General features: G+C 42.4%; 1 protein-coding gene across 1 annotated transcript in view; it reads left to right on the top strand.

Moving 5' to 3' along the window:
• Positions 1 to 19,302, top strand: part of Schip1 (Schwannomin interacting protein 1) — a 96,266-nt gene that overhangs the window by 51,339 nt on the left and 25,625 nt on the right. Inside the window, exon 3 of the mRNA XM_080283035.1 lies at positions 8,771 to 8,868. Coding sequence (XP_080139161.1) covers positions 8,771 to 8,868 — 98 coding nt within the window. The remainder of the gene's footprint in view (positions 1 to 8,770; positions 8,869 to 19,302) is intronic.

Below are 19,302 nucleotides of genomic sequence, written 5' to 3'. Positions count from 1 at the left end.
CTTCCTCCTTCCCTCCTATCATACCCCTCTCTCTCTCTCTCTCTCTCTCTCTCTCTCTCTCTCTCTCTCTCTCTCTCTCTCTCTCTCTCCCGGGTATGCCAGTCACCATGGTAACGGGCCCTCAGCATCCCTCACCTCACCAGTCTTCCACCCGCCGCACGCACGCTCGCACGCACGCACGTTCGCTCTCTCGCTTCACCCTCCTCGCTCACTTTGCACCACGTATAATCTCTCACTCACTTATCACGCCCGTCCGCTCATGCAAACCATCTTCCACCGCCCATATATTTATTTATTCATTTATATATCCCCTTATTATTATTTTTTTTTTACCTTGTTATTACGCTTATTTTTTTTTATGCCCGTCCATCCAAATTCATCCACAAACTGACCCATATTATCACAATTTCTCTAACCTAACCTTGTCCATCTAGTATCACGCCCGCACGCCCCAAATTCACGCCCGCACGCCCCGGAACCACGCCCGCACGCCCAAAATCAAAGTCGGAACGCCCAGATTCACGCCCGTACATCCAAAATCGCGCCCAAAATCACGCACATACGCCCAGAAATCGCGCCCTTATGTAACTGCGTGTTTGTGTGTGCGCGGGAGCTTGATTTGATTTTTTTTTGGGGGGGAGGGGGAGGGGCTATAGTGTGTGCCTCTGAACTGAATAAAGTCGTTCGTCGTAAACCAGAAAAATATATATATATATATATATATATATATATATATATATATATATTACTCAGGGACAAGCGTTGAGTGTGAATTATGAAGTAGTCTTTATTATTTATTTATTTATTTAATTTATTTATTTATATTTTGGTGCCCTTTTTTTCTTTAATTAGCCAAACCTAAATGCTAAAAAAGTGATACAGAGGCAAAGTGTTAAAATGATTTGTTCACCAGCGAAAAGAGGATTTAGTTAATTTGTGAAAGATGTACAGTTAATATAAAAATAATGCGTTTTATTACTCTTTCTCTCTGGGAAATGTGAGAAGAGAGAGAGAGATTAAAGAGAGCCGGGAGAAAATGGAGAAAGTAGCCATTTCGTCGGGAACTAAAGAAAAAAAAATGGAAGAGGAGAAAAGAGAGTCAAGGAGAATGTGTGTGTGAATCGTCGAGAGAGAGAGAGAGAGAGAGAGAGAGAGAGCATCGTTAAAGTGAGGGAGGCAAAATATGAGAAAAGGGGACAGTAAAATGTAATGGAAGTAAGAGGTGATAATAATAATGCCGAGAGAGAGAGAGAGAGAGAGCATTGTGTGAGGAACGGCGAATCGACAAGGAAGTAAGAGAGGACGGGAAAGATATGACGGGGAGAGAGAGAGAGAGAGAGAGAGAGCGCTCTTGCCAAGGGAATAAGAGAGGAGGAAGAGGACGACGAGTTTTGAGTGGATCATCTTTTGTGCAGGGATTGAGAGAGAGAGGGGGAGAGAGAGAGAGAGGAGGGGGAAGTAAGAAGAGAGACGGACATGAGAGGAAAATAAAAAGAGGAAAAACAGATGAAATTAAGAGAGAGAGAGAGAGAGAGAGAGAGAGAGCGTGTTTAGTTCCCTGGGTGGCAGAGTGCGTCCCCATCCCAACCCGGAAGTAACCCGTCCGCCATTATGTACGCAAAAATAAACATCTCCCTCTTAATTGCCTCTCTCATTGCTTCTCTAATCACCCTCTGCTGGGATGGGCCTCGGGATTGGCTGGTGATTAGATTCGAGTCTTAATTGATTCCGCTTGTGTGCCAAATCGTGCGGAGAATGTGTGGAAAAGATTCGAATTTTGAAAAGTAATGTTGCCGACTTCTTGTAGCTGTTTTAATTGCCTCTCCCATACCATTTCTAACCATCCTTGGCCGTGATAGATAGATAGATAGATAGTTGAGGTGGTGAGTAGGTGGGAGTGGCAATCGAACCTGCATAGTGCGTTGGGTTGAGAGTAATTGTCTCGAAAATGATTTGTTTTCGTGGGGTAAAATTAACAGCGCTTTCCTGAATTCCCTTTGGACCCCGCGAAATTATTCCATCTCATTGCTTTTGTAATGACCCGTTGCGATGCTAAGCCTCTAGATTACCTGCCAGTTAGATTAAGGTCATTTCTGAACCTTTGAATTGCCAGTTATATTTGCAAAACTGAGTGTAATGTGGGGAAAAAAAAATTGAGTGTGCGTTTTGAAATGCAGTGACATTTTTCTGATTGACTTTACGTATTAATGGGATCTTTTTCTGTTGCTAATAATTCGTTTCGGTTTTATGCTTCAAGATTAGATCCCATTAAAAATAAGGAACTTTTGAACCCGTACATGTTGTTAAAGTACTTGTAAATACGTTGAAAAGATTCGAATTTGAAGTGAAAAATATCGTTACCCGACCTTCGTGTTAAATTCCTTCTCATTGCTTTACTGATGTTCCCTTTCAGTGTTATGCTTGTAGATTAGGTGCCAGTTAGATTAAGGAACATTTAACACTTGTACAGGACTAATTATGTGTGCCAAAGTGCATGTAAATGTGTTGAAAAGATTTGAATTTGAATTGAAAAATGGCGCTGCTCTTCCTGTCCTCCCATTGGCTCCCGCGTTGCCAGGCTCCCGAATTTGAGCCAATTAGCCGCCTCCCTTGCTGTGAGGGGAAATGGAGGGAGCGAGGAGGAGGCGGAGGGGGTGTGGAGGGAAGGTGGGGGTGCTGGAGAGAGAAGGGGTGATGGGCTGCTCCCCCTCCACGCCTCCTCACTCTGCGCCCCCCCTCTCACTGGCCCCCACCTGCGTTTGGCCACCCCTGGGTATGGAATTTCTGTTTTTGTTTTGTTTTTTTCTTTAACGTGTTAAGTACAATGACCTTAAAAATATTCTTCCTTTCGCCATTGTTTGTTTAGCAGTTATTTATATGAGTGTATCAGTGTATCATTATATATATCTTCATCGGTATCAGTCTGTATGCATCTCTCTCTCTCTCTCTCTCTCTCTCTCTCTCTCTCTCTCTCTCTCTCTCTCATGGTTCTCTTACTGTTGTGCTGTACTTTTTCCTGTTGTTGGAATCGGTCTGCCCCGTTAAATAGTGGAATGAAGGGTAATAATAATAATAATAATAATAATAATAATAATAATAATGGCATGACAACATTCAAATGCAGTCGATGCTCATTTCATTTTTAATCTTTATCATTATCACCATCATCATCGTCCTCATCCATCATTCATCCATCATCATCATCATCATCGTCATCATTTTAATATTTCCAGATTTAATAAAAGGGTTGGATAGGGTCGTGAAATATCAATCAATCAATCAATAAATAAATAAAGTAGAATTATAATCACTGGCCAACGAAAATAGGTCATTCACCAATCATTCACCATTCAGGCTTTCAAAATTCACCAGAAATTCATAGATATAGAAATGTAAAATGAATAACTTCTATATTTCACTTTTTCATTAACCTGACGTACACTGTTGAAGTGTTCCAAAAATTCACCAGTGTGTTTTTCATTTTTCACTCATGCTTCGTTAGAGAGCAAATGAATGGGATGTAGGCTATATATTGTGTTAATTCACGAGTTTTTTTTTTTTGGGGGGGGGGGGGGGGAGGTGGTGGTGGGGTGGACAGAACAGTTGATTGGGGACTTAATGATCACAGGTTCGATTCTCTTTGATCCTGTTTGTCGGTGAGAGAGAGAGAGAGAGAGAGAGAGAGACCTCGCGATGGGGTATGACCGTCCGCTTGTTTGTTTTTGTTTTTTTCATTCCAGTGACCTTGATTTTTGTGTTTTATTTTGAACTTGACGTAGATATGATCAATAGCGACCTAGGTACGAAAAATTGGGTTTGTGGGTCAAGGCTGTGAAAAGTTAGACACACACACACACACACACACACACACACACACACACACACACACACAACCTGTTACTCCGGCGGTAAATCCCTAACCTAGATTAACGGGAACAAAGCACCTGTTGACCCAAATCTGCCATTAACGGTAACGGAACAACAGGACGGCTATTCAAAGGTGACATGACAATTACTCTAACATGACAACGGTGAAATGACAAGACGGTGATGACATGACAAGTATACTAACAGGATAATGATGAACTGACAACTACTTTGACATGACAGCGGTGAAATGACAGCTACAGTGACAGGGCGACGGTGACATGACAGACACTTTAACATGACAGTAATATGACAAGGATACACACCTGACAGCTCATTATGAAGGCTTGTAATGTGACAGTGACTAAAAAAATGACAACTGCCGTGACGAAAACATCACTTCGTTCACTTTAACTTGGCGTAAAGTTGTCATCTATCTTCAGTGGTGAGATGTAGCTGTTAACACTAGAATAGGGTGCTAGTCACGAAGAAGTGGTGTGGAAAGGATGTTGAGTTCTGCCAGTGAGCTGTGGGTAGTAAGCTGAAAAAGGACGAACAACTCTGCCTAGCTCAGATGACATGACAATCTACTCGACATGAAAATCTTCTCTTGGGATGACTGTCTATTCTTGACATGACACTCTACCCTTGACAGTCTACTCTTGACATGACAGCTCCAATATGACAGGCCACGAGACATGACACCTTAAGTGGATGTTTACCCCACTCGTTTCTGCTCCACTTCACGGGTTATTGATCTCCCTCTCCTTCAGGGCCATGCTGTCTCCACTCCGCCTTCTCCGCAGATTTCAGACGTCTCCTAGGTTTGTGGGTAGAGGGGGAGGGGGGAGGTGTGAGTGGGGAGATTGTTTGGGGTGGAGAGAAGATATGGGATGATGGTGGTGGTGGTGGTGTGTGTGTGTGTGTGTGTGTGTGTGTGTGTGTGTGTGTGTGTGTGTGTGAGAGAGAGAGAGAGAGAGAGAGAGAGAGAGAGGGAGGGAAAGAGATTCCCCTTAAAGACGCTGTGGGGGAGGGGAAGCATCATGTACTCCCCCTCACTCTCCCCTCTCCCCAGTCCTCTCACCTCCCCCTCCCCTGCTTGAAAGGGGGGACTCACGTCTTTAGAACACCTGTCGACCCGTTAAGACTTAGTGTATTGTCAGGCTGGCGGAGGTGTGTATAGATGAGGATGGGTGGCTAGGTGCATATAGGTTGTATAATGATGTGTATGATGAATGACAGTGAAGGAGGAGATGTATAGATGAACAGAATGAAACGGGGTGGCTGGGTATAGGTGGATTATGCAGAATGAGGCAAGATGTGTGGATGAAGGGAAAGATTGAGTGGTGTTGATTGGGTGTATCTAGATGGAGTATGTAGAATGAATGATATTGGTGATGTGTAGATGAAGAGGTGTAGCCAGGTGTAGATGAACAGGTGTAGGCAGGTGTAGATGAGCAGGTGTAGCCAAGTGTAGATGAACAGGTGTAGCCAGGTGTAGATGAGCAGGTGTAGCCAGGTGTAAATGAACAGGTGTAGCCAAGTGTAGATGAACAGGTGTAGCGCTAGGTGTAGATGAGCAGGTGTACCCAGGTGTAGGTGAACAGGTGTCGCGCTAGGTGTAAATGAGCAGATGTAGATGGGTTGTTGGTGGAAAAGATGATAAAATAATAACAACGTTGGTCTACGATGAATCATTCTTGACTGTGATTATGATGGAGACAAAATTATGTTCCCTCGCTCATTACTTTCAAAGACCAAAACTTAAATATAGATAGATAGATGGGTAGGTAGATAGAAAGATGGATAGATGGAAGACAAGGCTAGGATAGATGTGGAGATTATAATGTGATGGAAAATAAGGAGGAAATGCTAATCCCTTCACCCCGAGGACGCATCTATTTTAAACTCCAGATAATTTTATTTAATTTTGGAGTCTCGTAGTGAAGGGGTTAGTGAAGGCTATATCAAATCCCTAAAGCAAAAAAAAAAAAAAAATCCAGTGCTAAATTAAATTGTCTGGAGATGGCAAGAAAATATTACACACACACACACACACACACACACACACACACCATAATGAGGTCCAGTTTCCTTTCTCAGTACCTCAAAAACCCCTAAGTCGAGTGTATGAGACTCCTCTTTCTTGGGAAATGCTGGCTGGGATGTGAAGGCGATGAGAGGTGCACGTAAAGAGAGAGAGAGAGAGAGTTAAAGGGCATACCAGCATCCCGACCTACGAGTGCTCCGCCATTGACGAGCACACTGAGTCATCAATTTAAACACGAATCGGAGTGGGAGGCAGGCTGGCAGGCAGGGAGGGGAGGGAGACAGAGAAGAAAGGGAGATCCAGGGAGGGAGGGAGGGGAGAAGGGAGGGAGAGAGAAATGACTGGGAGGAAGGGAGAGAGGGAGGGAGGGAAGACAGAATTTTCCAACCAGCAGGGAGCCGTAAAGGAGAACTGTCCCGAGGTTGTTTGTCACCTGTAATGAGCACCGGGGGACGTCCTTTCCCGAGCAGGTATTAAGAACACCCGGAGAAAAATTTTAGCCACTTTGGGTGTCAGTTTCCGCTGAATAATACTCTCGTGTTGGCAGCAAAAGTAGCGGGAAAAAAAAAAAAAGTCGAGGGTACAAGTTCTGGCAGTTTTTTTTTTTTTTTTTTTTTTTGAGGGTAAAGGAAAGCGTTTGGAGTTTCACTAAGATGAATAGGGCGACCTCAATCCCCCATGCTGTTTTTTTTTTTTTTTAAATCGCCCACAGTGCTATCAGATGTATTAATTTTCTCAAGCAGAAAAACCCCCAAAAGGTCTCCTAAAAATAGAAATAAAAAATGGTGATATTTACAAATTTTTACTCAGTGCCAGAGGTCGTTCTTCACAGGAATGGATTTCAGACTGTTACGAATAATATGAAAAAATAAATTGTTGGTAATGAAAGGCTTAATTTTTGAAATAAAAATTGAATGCAGCAAAGTTGAAGAAGACAACTCTGAGGGAATTGAAGTTTGAGTCAGCAGCAGTGCCTTGATACTGTGAAACTGAGTGTGACCAGATACAACGACCAGTGTGTGGGAGGAAAGAAGCCGATAGAGGGACGAGGACGAAATTTATATCTTCTTTTACAACTCCCCCTCTCGTGTTTTTCGTTTTCTCTAGTGGAGCCTGTGCGTTTTCTCTGTGTGTTGGCGGGAGTAGGATGCTGGTTGAGACTGAGACATTCTGAAGCTTGAGCACTGTAAGACAAGGGCGTTGCCTCTTGGCCAGGCTTACTATGGGGTGGCCCAAGGAGATATTTTTAGAAGGTTCCGGAGGGTATTTCCCCGGAAATCTGGGATGGCCAAGCATATTTCAAGAGTGGCCAATGTCACCCCACTGACTGCGGCTCTGGTGTATGAATGCTTGCCTATAATAACATTACAATTTCCTTCACCCTGCATCTACCCAAACACAGCACATCCAAAACTAAGAGAATATGAGTTAAAAAGGCTATAGACCAAAATAATGCATGATGATTATTCAATGTTTTGGAGACTTCTCTTAAAAATTGGCTAAGATTCTTAATGAATCCTCCCCAGGGGGCGTATCAGTGACTGTAGAGAAGTAAGGATATCTATGCATCAGTCCGTATTAGGTCCATTGCTGGACCGTACCTTCCCCTTGGAGGGAGTGACAACCAAAATTAACCCTTCCCAATGCTGGCGAAGTACGAAGGGGTAACTAGTGTCTGTAGGAAGAGCGATACGTGGGGAAGTCGAAGTGTTATAACAGCTGTGATTCTGTGTTAGAATCTGTATACGCCATCAGTAGCACCGACTGAGTACGAAAATGTGCAAGCATACGAAAGGACATATACCAGCACCCACTTAAATTTGTAACCTTAGACTCTGGACACACGCATCGCCAGACGAGTACGCTGCCGACAGAGCCACCGGATCTTCAAAGGTGGTTTCCATTAATACACTTTGCGGATAAGGGAACGGTATTGCAGTAAGGAAATAATCTACCATAATATTGTGCTGTGAATTCTTAGGGAATGGGTTTCAAAATTATTATCCATAATTTTAATTGTTCTCAGAAAAAATGTATATATAAATTGTATGGGTATGACATATCTTTTAAAAATTCATTTAAGTTCGACTGTACACTTCATCATTTAGTTAACTCCAAAAATAAAAATCTCTGCATCATATATCGTTTACTCCTGAATTTTAGTATCATATATATTAAATTATGAAGTGTGTATGCATTTTTTGAAACCCTGTATATATTTGAGTGATTCGGATTTTTTTTTGTTTACACTCTTGGCTATGTGGGTGAGTGACGGCAGGGGCGATGGTTGTTTTGGTGGCGCAGGCTGACACGGCCCCTACCCAGGATGAATGTTTGGCGGGATTGCCTCACGATTGCACCCATTGTCCGTCTCTCTCTCTCTCTCTCTCTCTCTCTCTCTCCAGCTAGCATCAGATGAATTCCAAGTAAATAGGATTAAATGGTCGTTTTCTGTTGAATGAAGCAGTATTTTACTTTTCATTTTTATTTTTCATTTTTCCTTTCAATTTTGGTATCAATCTAGGTATATTTATGCTTTATCCGTAATTTTATGCATTAATAATTTTTGTATTTCACGATCTACATCTGTTCATACACCCAAGATTTGAACCTTTGAATATTTATCTGTATACTCCTATCTGCTTCTGTTAATATTATCTTTGTGTTTAACCCTTTCATGCATAAAGCTATCTTAAATTTATTACTGTTATCTCTCTCTCTCTCTCTCTCTCTCTCTCTCTCTCTCTCTCTCTCTCTCTCGGGTTGAAATCCCCCTTCATTCGCCTAATAGAAAACTAGAGTTGTGAAGAAAATGAGAGGGGTAACTAATCTATTTTTCTCTCCCTCCTACAGGCGAGTTCGATGTTTACACCATGGAGACTGCCCTCCCCAAGATAGACTGGGAGGCCATAGAGTCACATCTGAAGGCGACCAGGGAGGAGGAGCGCAGGGTGAGTTCAAAATGGAGTTCAAAAATTGTGGAGTTCAAAGGGAGTTCAAATATAGGAAATGGAGTTCAAAAATTGTGTTCAAACGTTGTGTTGTGTTGTGACCTTCTCAAAGGAAGGTCAGATGTAGGGACTGGGGTGAGTTCAAATGGAGTTCAGATACAGGGAATGGGGTGAGTTCAAATGGAGTTCAGATATAGGGAATGGGATGAGTTCAGAGAGTTCAGACATAAGGAATGGGGTGAGTTCAAAGAGTTCAAATATAGGGAATTGGGTGAGTTCAAATATAGGGAATTGGGTGAGTTCAAAGGGAGTTCAAATGTATGGAATGGGGTGAGTTCAAAAATGGAGTTCAAGTGTAGGATGAAGGTGAATTCATTTTGGTACAGAGAACAGAATAACGTGATGTGAGTACAGTAGGAATTCAAAGTTGTGTAGGGTCATTAAAACACAGGGATGCACAGTGAATACAAGTGGAGGTCAAATTTCTGCAAGGTGAGTACATAGTGAGTACAAAATTACTTAAAGTGGGTACATCTTTATCTTTTTTTTTTCTTTTTTTTTTAATTATTATTGAATTCTGCCTCACTCAAAATTTCGTATGTGGAAAATGAGGTTAGGTTAGGATGATGATGATGATGGTGATGGTAATGATGATGTTGGTGATGGCAATGATGATGATGGTAATGATGATGAGTGGCATTGGAGAAGAGATCTGTGTAATTTGGAGTAGAGCGAGTTCAGAATTTCGTGGAAAATGTGTGTGTGTGTGTGTGTGTGTGTGTGTGTGTGTGTGTGTGTGTGTGTGTGTGTGAGGGGGGGAAGGGGGGTCAAAATGTTGTTATTTGAATATCGTTAAGTTCGTGGAGTGAATGCAACACGAATGCAAAATATGGCAAGGTGAGTACAAAATGAATACAACTTTGCTCGAGAGTAAGAGGTGAAAGCGAATGAGTTCAAACCAATACACCAGGGCTAAAAAAAAAAAAATGCTATGAAGGAAACTCAATCAGTGGAGAGAGAGAGAGAGAGAGAGAGAGAGAGAGAGAGAGAGAACTTGCAATTGCCATGAAGGAAACCCAATCCACTGTAAAGAGAGAGAGAGAACAAAAACTAGCCCAAAACAATTGTTGAAAGATTGAAACTGAAAAAGAAATAAATGGAGCTTATGTGCGGGGAGGGAAAAAAATAAAAGAAAAAAAGAAAAAAGGCTTTGAAAGAGGATTGTTTCGGGAGGGGAACAAGAAACACAAAGAGTACTAGAAAAATATTCAGAGTGTGCATACCTTCACCAATTACATAAAAGTTCTTGATGTTCTCCTGTAATTTTTCTTACCAGACGAATATTTTTACGATCTAACACTCATTTAATTCTATGGTCTCAGTTTGCCCAGTTTCACATTTCAGAGAACGTATACCTCCACCACCGCCAATAAAATTTACTATTTATTTCCGCGTCTTGATCCGAATTCATCTCAGTCTAATAATCTCGTCCTTGACCCACTGTCCACCAATCCACCAGCTTTCATTGTAATTCGATCTTTTCTTTTTGTTTTTATCTTGTACACAGACACACAGGACACAGGTGAATACAAAGGAATATTGAGGTATACACGGCATGGAATTCAGTGGCTTACTATTGAACTTGGATTTCAAAGGGAGTATTGTAAAACCTAGAATACAAAGAGATACTGAATTATGCGTTTTTTTTTTTTTTTTTTTTTAAATGTGTCCGACTCTGGGCATAGGCTTCACAGCCTGCTATCAAGGCCCAGCAGTCCTCCTACATACCATACACCTCTACATGTCACCACTTCGGCGCTAACACCCACCGTCCATATTGAATACATGCTAGGGCTGTCTCATACAGGACTGGTGTATTGGTATTAGCGGGGGTATTTTTACGACATGTCGGCGGGTCTTCTGGTAGATCAGTATGATTCAAGTTTTTTATTAGTTTCTCATTCCTGGTCCGTTTTCTGTGATTTCCTTACCCATTTCCTGTCCTTTTTTTGTCTGCTTTATTTCAGTTCCATATTTTTCATTTCCATATTTATCCAATTCTCTCTCTCTCTCTCTCTCTCTCTCTCTCTCTCTCTCTCTCTCTCTCTCTCTCCAGTATTTCTATGTAGTGTCTCATCTATCCTCCCCGCCTCTCACCCCTTCCTCCACTTCCTATCCCATTCCTCCCCCTTTTTTTTTTCACCCCTTTCCTCTCCTCTCCCCTTTACCCCTCATTTCTTCCCCTCTTCTCACGTTTCTTTCCTTCTTCTAGCTTTTCTCCTTTCCTCCAACGCGTCGCCTCCCTACATCCCCTCCTCTCTCCTCTCCTCTCCTCCCTTCTCTTCTCTTCCCCTTCCCTTCCCCTCCCCTCCCCTCCCCTCCCCTCCCTTCAGTTCTCTCTCCCTTCCCCTCCTCTCCTGGCTCTCCCCCCCCCCCACTTAACAGTGGTCACTAGCATTGTTCTCACCCAGCACCGTGACGAGAGAGAGAGAGAGAGAGAGAGAGAGAGAGAGAGAAAGCGGGAGGGAGAGAGAGAGAGAGAGAGAGAGAGAGGAAATTGGAAAAGTTGGTATGGTCAGAAGTAAGAAACAAGAGAGCGTGAGTAGGAGAGAGAACTAAGACTGAGATTAGAGAAAAGGAGAGAGAGAGAGAGAGAGAGAGAGAAGGGGGGGGGATGAGGAAGGAGGGAAGTGAAAGTGAAGGAGGGGAAATGGAAGAGGAAGAAGGGAAAAAGATGTATATTAGAAGAAAAGTGGGATGGGAGACAGTGGGGACAGGAGAGAGAGAGAGAGAGAGAGAGAGAGAGGAAACAAAATGGTGAAAAGAAAAATTGGGAATACGTGAATAGAGAAGATAATAGGTGACAAAAGAGTAAGAAGAAAAAACGATAAGAGGAAGAGGAAAGGGTAGTGATCCTTAGCCTGATGTGTGAGCAGATGTGGATTAAAAGAAAAAAAATAGTGAATTAATATTTGGGAAGTTTATATGGATACGGATCATTAGATAGATAGATAGAGGTAGGTAGATATGTAGATAGATAGATGGATAGATGCCTAGATATTAACAACATTATTATAGGGTTATTCTTAATCACCTGACGATTCTATGTAGGATCTTAAGACTGTGGATTTATATTTATGAGATTTGAAGGAAGATGGTATTTTCCTTTGAATTATTTATATATGCAGTAATATGAATTATTATACCGTATGATGATGATGATGATTTATTAATATATTAATTATCATTATTATTATTGCTGTTACTACTACCATTACTACTACTACTACTACAACTACTACTACTACTACTACAACTACTACTACTACTATACAGTACTACTACTACAACTACTATTATTATTATTATTATTATTATTTTTATTTTTATTATTATCCCTCCTATCACCTGACAACTTCACTTACGGTAACCCTGAGAGGACGTTTCATAGTGGAGGAGAATGAAGGAAATGACTCGTTCACTTCCAGATATAATCGTCTGGAGGCAGCAAGAATTAAATGAAGAAAAACAAAAAATATAAATAACATAAATAAGTAATTAAAATAAGTGAATAAATAATAAATCTTGTGAAGGTCAAAGGATGTGGGACAATTTCCATCATTATCATTATTACTGTTATTACTTTTTTTTGCCTGTCAGCCGTCGACTCTCTCTCTCTCTCTCTCTCTCTCTCTCTCTCTCTCTCTCCATTACTTTTTAGCGGTGGTTGTCTCTCTATTACCTCCGGATGATTTATTTATTTTTTATGTATTTATCTATTTATTTATTTCATTATAGACGTGGCCTCTCATAGTGAAGGTGTTCCAGAATATTCATAATACTTTGAGACTTTATGGAGGTTGTTCAGGGATCTTGCTGTGTGCGTTTATGTATGTGCACCCTCTTCCTGGTGTGTGTGTGTGTGTGTGTGTGTGTGTGTGTGTGAGAGAGAGAGAGAGAGAGAGATTTCTTGTGTACCTTTTGCTTTTTGTCTGTGGATGCCGACGTATGCTGTAAGTGCATTCGTGCGTGTCTTATTGTGTTCGTTTTCTTTGTGTGTGTGTGTGTATGTGTGTGTGTGTGTGTGTGTGTGTGTGTGTGTGTGTGTAATTGTTCTTACCTAATTGTAGTTTTTGAAGAATGAGTCAGCCTGGAAATGTCGCGTCTTCTCGTGTGTGTGTGTGTGTGTGTGTGTGTGTGTGTGTGTGTGTTTATGTGTTTGAATACCTTTGGATGCTCGAATGTTTTAATATATTCATGCGTATCCACTTTATTTATTTATTTATTTTACTTCTGCTTCTTATAATAATTGTCTTCGATTTTTTCTGCGCATGGTCCTTTCATTATATCATCGGATTCGTATATTTTATTCATTCGTGCGTGTCCACATGTACGTATTTTTAGTGTGTGTATGTGTGTGTGTGTGTGTGTGTGTGTGTGTGTGTGTGTGTTTGAGACCGTGAACACTCGCAGGAAACTGAGGGAAACCACATGAGCTGCGTACGAACACCACCAAAATGATGCCTACATTTTCCCTTCCATCATACATTTCCCCATTTTTCATACATTTCCTCCCATACTTTCACACATTTGGTGTTTTATCGCGTAATTTATTTTTATGGAAGCTCGAGGAAGCTGTGAGAGAAGCTGTTTGTCTGGGATGCGAAGATGGTGGTTAAAATGACGTGTTATTGGGTTTTCTGTCAAATTATAAGGATTTTTATGTATACTGTATGTTTTCTGTAGATAAGTCGTGATAGAGTGTGATTTTGTGGGGTTTTAGGTGTATTTTGTTGTGTGTGGTTGAGGTAATGGCGATATGTGTAGTGGTGAATGTTTGTGATTTTAGCGGATGTGTTCGTGTTCGTGCTTGGTGTGACGTCACATGGGGGCCACCAGCTGACCGTGGAAACCAAAGAGAGAGAGGCAGTCTTGGTGTGTCGCTCTTTTGATTCGCATATACACCATTATTTTAGTCTGTTTATCGTATTTTTCATCTCTCTTATGTTGTAGAAATGCTGATAATATTTGTTTTCAGTTTATTTCGTCACTTTCGAATTCGTCTGCGTTCTCGTTTGATCGATGTGAATGTTTACGTCCAAGGTTGGTCGCGATGTTTGGCGGTGATTCACGCCTCACGGGAGGAAAAAATATTAGGCCTGTTGTCTTTGCGGGATTTTAACTGTTAAGAACACACGCAGACATTTGTGTTCCAGTTTGGTTTTTGTTCTGTGTGATTTGCAACTGTGTGCGCTTTTATCGGGACTCGGAAAAACATACTTTTTTTTTTTTCCAAGTTACAGAGAATTGTGGAGAAGAATACATAGTGCTTCAGATCACCTGCTGCTACATATGTTTTCTCTTTTGATCGTGTTCAAGTATTTAAACGATATAGTGTTTCAGTCCCACGATGCACCAGATTGAGTCACGTGCAATGTTGCAATTTCTGTAGGGTGCTATAGTTTTTATATTAACTAGACCCAGATTTTCGCCCTTTTATTTTACGTAGCTCAGTTGCACAAGAAGGCAACACTACGGCTCTGCATTCTATCCATAGCACTTTTTTTTTGGCTAGCAATCATATGCTAGGGTTAATCTGTTACGACAATTGACTGTTCAGGATGGAGAGGAAGGCCAAGTTGGATTAAAAAAGGCATGGTGACTGATAAACATGAAGATCACGTTCCTGTCACTGATACTGGAATTTAAAACAACCTTATTGTTGTGTTTTTCAGTGGCATTCATTTGGAACTCCTAGTATAACAGTAATTACTTGGATATTGTTATAACTCACAGTCTTATTTGTTAACAGATGTAGAGGCGTGACAGTAACGATTACAGAACAAACAGGTTAATGATATAACTAAGCCAGTGGTGGATTTGCGAAGGTCGGGCAGAATGACAAGAGCCAGAAAATTTTGACCAGATGATGTGGGATGTACTGTCCAAAAAAGAAGGTCATCACTGACGTTAGTTATTAGTTCGTTATCTTTCTTTAACCTTGATTATCATATGTAGATACGGTGTAGATGTTTTTGGTGTTGCGTCATGGAAATGATCTGAGCAAACACCCGTAAGCTAAATGTAATGGTGTGACGAAAGCCAGAATTAATTCTGAGACGCCCTTGGACTGAAAGCGTTACATGAAAGGTTTATATCCTAACAAAACCTTGCATTATAGAGAAAGTCAGTATTCCAGAGTTGGGAGGAGCAGCGTAACTTTGGATGACTGGAATGAGAGCAGCTGTCAACCGCTCACAAGAAATCCTTGGTGTTTATTTTACTTATAATTCATCTTCCAGCTTCTGGTTGTCGTGCATTTTTGATATATAAAAGTATTCATAAGCGTTATTTTGTATTACGAGTGTTAGAGCGGCCGTATAGAAGTAATGTTGTGCGTAGGGTGAGTTTCAAAGGTTGGCGCCCCTGCTCGTATCTGCACTATAGCTCGAAGTTCCCGCCAGTGAGCGCGCGTTTTTACCTGTGTGACGTCACGAGTTGTGCAATGGGAGGGAAGGAGGAGGCTCTGTACTTTAATCTAGTGCATATTGTCGAGAGCCGCAGAATAGCCGTTCTTGAGCTCAAATTAGGGATCTGGGTGAAACAGTATTAAGTAGGAAACTCGGAATATTGCCATCAGGTTGAAAATTTAACCACGTTCAAAGTATGTCGAAAGCTTTGTATGCCCGGTGCCAAAATTCTGCCAAGAAAAAAAAAATGAATGTGGAAGAAGTGAAACGATAGTACGAGAGTTATTAAGAATATTCAATTAAATCTGAAGGAAGTCAAAATAAAGAGTGCCTGATTATGATGAATGGACTACTGGAACTGCTAAAAAGAAAACGGTATTCTAAATTCATTATATGCTGTGCCTGTCCGCAAACACTGAGGGATATATCGTATAAGATTCGCGTCTCGTGTAATATACGTGTCAAATAAAAATCACCTTATTAGCCTTTCGTTTGGCTCAGTTTGCCTTCTAATTGTGTGAAATATGCTAATTTTTGACAGTAGTGAAAATGGCTGATGCTTTGTGAAAACGTGTGATTTAATTTATAATGGAAATTTAAAATGTTTGTAATTGAAGTGTTATATTGACGGTACCTGTTATGATTAAATTCTAAAGACGAAAGTGGTGATGAGACAATATAAGCCAATTAATTTAAAAAAGAATAGTGAATGATGAGAGACTGAAGTTAGGTATAATTCTTGTACGTGATTAATACATTTACACACCTGAAGCATCCTTAAGACTAAACCCCTTCAGTACTAAAAGTTCCCCCAAGATGAATAAAATCGTGTGATGATTACAAGAAAATCAGAGTTATCGTATTTAGCTGCCGGATTTTTATTTTTGTATTTATTTATTTTTTTTTATTTTTTGTATTTTTGGCCCCTTACTGCCATAGAACTTCAGTAAGAACACAGTAAAATATAATCGTACTTAGTTTTTTTTTTAGTTTTTGTCTTTTACTACCATAGGAATTTTTTAAACTGAGTATAATCGTCTGACAAGTTGGCGAGAATGAAATAAAATCGTACTGAAGGGGTTAATAAAATCGCGCCTCTCTCACAGTGCCTCAATAAAGTGTTTGTCAGAGGAAATAAAGGATAATAATAGTAATTCTTTAGACATCCAGGTGAACAAGAGGGAGAAGTGCTGTGTGTCACGTGAGGTGGTGTACGTGTCGACTGCAACAACCCCTCCCGCCCTTGTTACGACTCTGCAACACTGACTCATGGTTGTTAGTGCGTGAGTGACTGTTAGGAGGAGGTGGTTGGAGGTCAGGTTGAAAGAAAAAGAAGAAAGGAACAGAAGAGAAAAGAAACTGAAAAAGAGAGAGAAGAGGAAAAGAGAACAAAAGAGAAACTGAAAATTGGGAAGTAGAAAAAAAGGCCAAGAGGAACGTAAGAGAAACAGAATATAAGAAAAAAGAAACGTGAAGAAAAGATACCAAGTGAGGTGTAGGAAAAAATTATTTGAGAACACGAAAAGGAGAGACTGTGAAGAAGAAAAGAAGAACAAGAGCAAGAAGGAGAAGAAGAAGAAGAAAGTGAATCATTTTAAGAAGGTGACTTGTGAATGCAATGGCGAGATGAGATGCCATGACAGTGAATCGTGGCCCTCTGGTGGCGGCGGCGGGAATTGACACCTCCATGTTTACTGTATCCACGCACCCCTCACCCCTCTCACACCCCTCACCCCTCTCACACCCCTCACCCCACTCTCCTGTCTTACCCCTCTCCACATCTACCACTCCCTCTCCTCCCCTCTCCCTCACATCACCCATTTCACCTCCCTCTCTCACCAAGACTTCTTTCACTCCTTTCTCCAGACATTCTGCCCTCTCACATCCCCCTCCCCCTTCCCCTTCCCCCATACCCTCTCATTCCTCACCCCTCTCCCCTTCCCCTGCTCTCTCTCAGCCCTCCCCCTCCCCACCCCTCTCCCTAACTTCACGCATTCTATCAACATCCCCTACCCCTCGGCCTCTTCAAACTTCTTTGTCTCCCTCCCCTCCTCTCTCCCTCACCACACCCCTCTCCCACACCCCTCCCCTCACCCCCTCACCCACTCCCCGTCTCCCTCGTACTCTCCCACCCTCTCGTCTTCCCTCCCACTCACATCCATTCTCTCCCATCCGTTCTTCCCTCTCCACTAGGCCTACCTCTCCTCCTCCTCCTCCCCCTGTCATCACCTCTCGTTTCTCCAATCCCTCTCCTCCTTCTTTCCCTCCTCCCGATCCCCCTGCCTCTCACCCCTCCTCCCCATCCTCATCCCCACCAATCTCCCCATCTACTCCCTCCGTCATCAATTTCTCCTCCACCAATCCCTTCCTCACCTCCTCAACCAATCCCTTCATCACCCAATCCCCCTCCTCCCTCCCTTACTCCCCCTTCAATCCCTTCATCACTACTACCTCCCCCTACTCTTCCCTCCCCTTTTTCTCCCCCTTCCCCACTGACACCTCCCCCTCCTCCCCTCCTGTCATGTCTCCCTCACATCCCACCCACACGACCTCCCTCTCCAACATGATCCCCTCCTCCTCCTCCACACCTCCCTCTCCACCAGCCTCTCCCTCCACCTCCAAAGCCCTCTCCCTTACCTCCCCTCCTCCAAACCCCTCCCCATCACCTCAGGCCTCCCACTCCATCCCACCATCCCAGTCTCAAGCTCCCAAACCTCTCTCCATCTCGTCCCCAGGCTCCTCCAACACCTCCTCTATCGCCATTACTCCCCCAGCTCCCAAATCCCCCTTCCACTCCCAATCTCCCTCCCACTCCCCATCCCTCTCCCTCGCCTCAGCATCCATGACCTCCCTGGAAGACGAGATAGGTCAACTCTCCAGCCTCCCAACCTTCAACATGTCACCTTACTCGACCTACTCCCGTCGTCCCAGTTCACTCTCCCAGTCCACCAGTAGCGGCCCCCAGTCCTTGCCCTGTACCCTCCGCCCCTCCTCCCACACCCAGTTCCCCCGGTACGCGCGCCAGTACAAGGTGGAGAGCATCTACGTGAATGACCTCTACACCCTGACCTACGACGAAGGGGAGACCGTGGAAGCTATCAAGTCGGTCGTGGTTAATTATGTGAGTGGATGGTTAATTTTTTAGGGGTCTTTTTTTTGCTTGGGATTTGGTTGTGTTGTAGTGGCTTTGGAGGCAGCCCCCACCCCTCTCTCTCTCTCTCTCTCTCTCTCTCTCTTCCAGAGTGTGTGTGTGTGTGTGTGTGTGTGAGAGAGAGAGAGAGAGAGAGAGAGAGAGGAGCCTCCTAAACCCACGCAAATATCCTTTTTTTTTTTTTTTTTTTTTTTTTTTTGGTGGTGGTGGTGGTGGTGGTGGTGGTGGCTGTGGTCTTCTTTTTCTAGATCCTATAAGCTTTTCACTCCATTTATAAGTGGGCGATGTGGGTGTATGGTGATGCCTTGGTGCTGGGTGCTATTTTTTATATATTGATAGTGGTGCTAATGGCTGCTGTAGTGGTGGTGGTGATGGTGGTGGTGGTGGTGATGAAAGTGATGATGGTGGTGGTTTTGATATTGTTGTTTTATGCTAACTTTGTCCAGATTTTCGTTCTTCTGCAGCTAATTTCACGTAGCTCAGTGGCAGGAAAAGACAGTACCACAACTCTATAGCCTTTTAACAGCACTACTTCATGACTAGTACCTTATTCAGGTGTTGATATATTGCTACGACTCAGAGTCAAGATGGAGAGATGGCAATTTTAGGTCAAGTTAGAGTAAAACCATTATAGTTGTGATAGTGGTGGTGATAGTGTTTATGCGCTTATAGTGATGGAGGTGTGATGCGTTTCTGATGGTGAGTGATGATGTCAGCATTCTTAGTAGTGGTGATTGTCTCTTGCCTATCTCCGGATGATTGTCTATTGTATCTGGCATGTTATAAAGTAGTAGTGATGAAAGGAAGTTTATA

This window comes from Coenobita brevimanus, chromosome 96 (genome assembly GCF_032717465.1).
Source record: "Coenobita brevimanus isolate Jiangsu-jjx chromosome 96, ASM3271746v2, whole genome shotgun sequence".
Taxonomy (NCBI): Eukaryota; Metazoa; Arthropoda; class Malacostraca; order Decapoda; family Coenobitidae; genus Coenobita; species Coenobita brevimanus.
This window is presented reverse-complemented; position numbering and strand designations above follow the sequence as displayed.